The 5,238-nt window shown below is 38.6% G+C and overlaps 1 protein-coding gene across 3 annotated transcripts; it reads right to left on the reverse strand.

Moving 5' to 3' along the window:
• Positions 1 to 497: 497 nt before the first annotated feature.
• On the reverse strand, positions 498 to 4,698 carry LOC119990488 (uncharacterized lipoprotein syc1174_c-like). Of its 3 annotated transcripts, none has more exons than XM_038836430.1 (10): positions 4,527 to 4,689; positions 4,287 to 4,416; positions 3,559 to 3,675; positions 3,288 to 3,419; positions 2,309 to 2,485; positions 1,997 to 2,137; positions 1,622 to 1,807; positions 1,345 to 1,416; positions 1,058 to 1,199; positions 498 to 949 (listed from the first exon to the last, which is right to left on the reverse strand). In XM_038836430.1, exons 1-10 carry the CDS (start codon positions 4,541 to 4,543, stop codon positions 912 to 914), a joined length of 1,152 nt encoding a protein of 383 aa, XP_038692358.1. In that variant the 5' UTR covers positions 4,544 to 4,689; the 3' UTR covers positions 498 to 911. The 3 variants fall into 3 exon arrangements, with proteins under 3 accessions (XP_038692358.1, XP_038692356.1, XP_038692357.1); XM_038836428.1 differs by having other exon boundaries at positions 505 to 949; positions 4,287 to 4,421; positions 4,527 to 4,698; XM_038836429.1 differs by having other exon boundaries at positions 513 to 949; positions 3,288 to 3,416; positions 4,287 to 4,421; positions 4,527 to 4,697.
• Between the last annotated feature and the right edge of the window lie 540 nt (positions 4,699 to 5,238).

Below are 5,238 nucleotides of genomic sequence, written 5' to 3' on the forward strand. Positions count from 1 at the left end.
TTTAATTTATAAGTCATTTTAATTAGAATTAGAATCCATGAGTCCTTTTTTTTTTTCTCTCTTTTGGAATGATAATCTGTAAGTTTGATGGATCGATCTAATAAATAATTGACTCTTTGTTGTGGTAAGAGTCGTATATTTGATTGGTAGTTTTAGTAACTTAATTGGACTGTTATCTCCATCGGTCTTTCGACTCTCTCAATATGTCAAACTCACATGATGCAGTAATTCAAAGTATTCAAAGGGAGACTCCATTTGTCTGATTAATGGGAGTTCATGTAAAGGATAATACCTTAGTAATTGTTAATGCAACATGTTTTCATCATCCATATGCCGTTTTCGAAGAAAAATATGATAATTTAACATAGTTTTGAGAAGAAATTATAGCGAATTCCTACAAATTGGAAATGCAGCCCCCAAACCATTCCTAGATTGAAGGCAGAGCATACCAATTAATTGATGAGCTTGTTTGGAACATATCTGAACTAAAATTACCTGCCAACTTCCAACTAATTGACAACATACTATGAGACTTCACTTTCATTATTTCAACCTGCCAACCTGCCAACTAATTGACAACACACTATGGAACAAACCTGAACCTAAATTACCGACTTGAAACGTTTGAACTCAAGTGAGTAAATTGGTGCGTGGCCAATCTTTCAGTGATGACAAGTTTAATTAACCTGTATAAAATTTGACTTTATGTTTTATGTTACATCCAAGTCTGGTACAGTGGCAGGACAACCTGTCTAGGGTCTTCAGGTCCTAGGTTCTCTATTACTATGGTCCATGGATGTAAAGGGTGGGGTAAAAGGATTATTTGTAGGTGGGGTTTGGGGTGTGGTGTACTGTTTAATCAACCTGCACAACTTTAGCATTTTGAAATGGACTGGGAAGCTTTCCTTTGGTCACCCGCAAATATGAAGAAATATAATGGACTTCTTGACTATGAGGTGGTGTTTTGTTATTCAGGAATCAAAAAAAAAAAAAAGATTTAGCGTCAAAGAAATAAGAATGATGCTACATGTCTATAATAAAGTCATGGATGTGGCACCTGGAATGGGAACACCATTGGCTGGCATAATCGAACGACGAGGGATGTTACTAATTTTGTTTCTGCGGAGAGATTGCGGGTCAATTCCTGCCTTATGAGCTGCAACGACACCTAGAGCTTCCCAGTAGTTAGAGACCTTGATCTGCATAGGAGAGAACTTTACATCTACTATTTCCGTGCTTTGAACTCAATATTGAAACCGTCGATAAAAATCATTTCTAGAACAACCAAAAGAATTAAAATGAAAAGAAACTAGGAAAATTCTGTGCAAAAAATTAAAGGCATACCACTTCAATCCCAAGCTTATCTGGTGTGTCGTTGAGAACTGTTTCATTTTCTTCCACAGCAATTATGACAGGCTGAAAAGGAACATTGATATTTCAGTTACAACTTACAAGGGAATGCTAAGATAAATATATATTTCCTATAATAGTTGACATAACAGAGGTGGTCAGGTGGGTGAAGGGAAAATGACATTTTGCATTTGTACATTTTGAAAATTCAACTGGAGTGTCTTGTTGGGAAAGGGAATATGTCATGGTTATGGCCACTAAATTTTTTTACCTTGTTCCTCATTCTTCTTGCAAAAGCAAGAGTACCTTCTCCTCCGCAAGCATCTATAGGAAGAATAACACTGTCAACATCACTTGTAGATATGCAATCCTTCTCCAAGGGCTCAGAGTTCATGACTAAATACTGAGGTGCTTTGCTTAGCCCAGCAAGCACACATGGCAAAAATGTGTATCCTAGCTGTGAAAGGGAGAGAAAGAGCAAGGTTGATTATCAAGGTATCGACCCACAGAATATTATAATTAACATGCATTTGGTGAAGCCATGCAAAACCAGAGATAACATAATCCAATGGTTTATGTACAGGTCATAAAGATCATGCATAGGAACTTAGATACAATGATTAGGGTTTTCTTAAGTTCAACAAACCTCCTCAGCGGCTGATTTTGGGGAAAGAGATGGACTCATGGGAACAGGTGATAATGCAGGAGAATGAGCACAAGGGATTCGAAATTCCTTCACCACAAGATGGCTTATGACTGCTTCTACTCCTGCCAATGTATCTATTCCCTACAAAGCAAAGAGCCTCAAATGTTTAATGACATAAATCTTTATGGAATATGTAACAAGAGAAGGCTTCGACAAAGCATCTTCCTATGCACTTCACATCCCAAACAACATTTTGCAGTATGATAAGTACCCAAGTAACCCCAACACATTCAAATACAAAAATCTGCTTACCATCCCTTGTCGATAACCATCAACGTCTTCAACATCGTCATCCGGGAAGCGACCCACAACTGCAACAGCATTCACCCGTGCCTGTTTAACTAGAGTCTGCACTGCTCTTAGTAAGGCATCAGGGCGCTTAATCCTCCCTGTCGATTGGCCACTCTTTGGATCAACCCACTTTTCCACCTGCTTTTTATAAGCATGTAACTGATCAGCTGTGGAAAGAGAAGGAAAATAGCCACCAAAAATGTTGTTCACCAGCGGTGAAGTAAGATCAAATAGAGTTTCTTTATCGCATGTAATAGAACAATAGCAGCATCAGGTTAATAAAGCTCCCACAGTGGAAGCAGGGTCCAGGAATGGAAGATGCACATAACGCAGACTTACCTTAACATTGCAAAACGACTATTCCTGTGATTTGAACTTGTTCCCCCTAGGTTGCAGTGAAGCAACTATACCATATAAAAAATAGTGATTTATTATCACAGCCTCACAAGCACACATATAGAGTGTATTAGAAAAGGAGAAGATGCACATGGTGTCCCTCTTTATATTTATTTTTTCCATCCAATAAAAATGTTCGTAAACATCTACAACTTGCACTGTTCGAAGTTCTGTCTAGGCATAAAAAATTTACATTCATATCCTAGTTTCCTATATTTTCATTTCCTCCATCGTAAACCAAATAAAATAACACCGCAAACAACTCAGCAAGAGAGAAAATAAACAGATATGAAATTTACTAAATACTTTGTTGACCTTCAATTTAGACTCTGGATCATGCTTGAAGAAAGTCTTTAAAATACGAAAAAGCAAAACAATCCAACTAATTACAGAATAGAAAATTAGGGTTTAGAATTTACTAACAATATCATAGAACTGATCTCCATGATTTATCTCACAGAGCACTGTTAACTGACATATTTATAGCTAGCAAAACTTCTAAGTCCATATGCCCTTTCAGCGTCAGATGAAAAAGAATAGGCACCTCTAAGGGCGTGTCAGTGACAACATACTCCATCACAGGCAAGCCAAGGGAAGCCCTGGTTGCATCAGCTACTTGTAAATGACGAATTCGAAGCTCTTCCTCTATTGCAGCATCAAGGACTAGTCCCACCTGCTTTGTAACAGAATTCAATACACATGCTAAGTGGCAAATAAATTATTCAACTCTTGGTAGCACCTAATTGCAACTCCTGAAATTCGATTACATGACAATACATGGAAAAAGAAAAATAAATGAGACATTTGAAGCACACCTTATTTTGGTGAACAGGCTGAAGAGCCCATAAGCCCTCTGCAAATCGATCAAGGGCATAACCCTCAACATATAAAACATTAGGCATGGACCAGTACAGCATTGCTGCATTAAGCACCTACAGACGAAAGCAAATCTTCAGACTAAAATCATGGTTCATACCTCAGAACAAACTGTAGGTTTTTCTAAAGACCATCGTACGAAAGTTAAATCAACTATCAAGCAATATAAAAGTGGTGAAAAACTTTGGAACATTAGACTAATTAACATGCTGATATCTTCGCCTTGAGTCAAAAGCATTGGAGGAGTTAGCGACATAATATTTTGCAATTTGCAGCAGTAAACGCATTCATCATCATCATCATCCGAGCCTTTATCCTAAATGTTTAGGGCTGGCTACATGAGTCTATGAGAACATCACCGGGAATCCATCGCAAGCAGTAAATGTATTAGTTGCTGAATTTTTGTGATAGTGGAACAGGGAATCAATCATAAGGCTCAAGGCTAACCATAAAGTCATAAAGAACCAAAACCAACATAGCTCACATCAGAAATCATGTAAATAGCATTTTAGTTTTTTCCATATCTCATATCAGATAATATTCAATCTATATTTAACAAAAATCATCAGCATAGAAAGTTAGAACATAGTAGCGGTTTCGTCCATCAAAAGCTTAAGGCATAATCAATGACAACAAAAAACGAATCAGGGACTGAGAGAAATCATACGTTAGGGTGCGTTATGAGGCAATCAACGACGGAAGATAGTGCCCGAGCAACCGGAAGCGCATCGCCGGCGTATCCGCCAATTGCAGCGCCCACTCCCGTGGGCACGATCAACACGCTCGTGTACTCCCTCCTGCACTGAATCAATACATCCCCGAGACGAAAAAAAAGTAAGCAAAGCAAAAACGGGAGAATGAAACTCAGTGTCTATTTGTTCCCTGAGACGAGAGTGAAGTTACCGACCTTAGTTGAATAGCCATGAGCGAAACATGAAACTCGTGGTCGAGGTCGAGCTGATAGCGGAGGTTTGCCTTTGAATGAACAGAATGGAGGAGTGTTAAGGAGTCTTATCTCCATACTTTCCTGAGATTGTCGTTCACTTTCTCCCTCCCCCTCTTCGTCTTCTCGCCTGAACTAGGATTGGGGCCTCGACTTATTCAAACTTGAGTACTTGACATTGTAGGCCCCATTTTGGGTAAGTTTATTGAGCCCAAGCCCATAGAAAAAAACCTACAAGCCCAAGTTTGAACTATGAGGCTAGCAAAGACTTCATCCAGGCCCAAAGGGGCCCAATTAGTTATTTAACAATGCGAGTACAATGGTGTTTCGGATTGCGAGGTTGTTCAACACAATTTGGAATTTCAAATGTGTAATAAAGTAGCCTATGATGAATTTATCTTGGGGGAAATTATATCGATTCATAAAATTATGAGTTAGATTCTTAGTGTAAAAAATAGTCTTGTGGCTATGTGTCGGACAACTTATTATATGCACACCGACCTGACGATCTGAGTTTAGATTTCAAATTTATATTTTTTATCGAATGTCTCACTTGAGTAGTACTGTGGTAGGGGAGGAGCATAAATCCACTTAGTGTGATTAGTCGTCGTTAACAACTTAACATCGGGTGAATGGGGTGATGATGAGTGGTAGGGGGTGTAATTCTCAAAGTAGT

This window comes from Tripterygium wilfordii, chromosome 22 (assembly GCF_013401445.1).
Source record: "Tripterygium wilfordii isolate XIE 37 chromosome 22, ASM1340144v1, whole genome shotgun sequence".
Lineage (NCBI taxonomy): Eukaryota > Viridiplantae > Streptophyta > Magnoliopsida > Celastrales > Celastraceae > Tripterygium > Tripterygium wilfordii.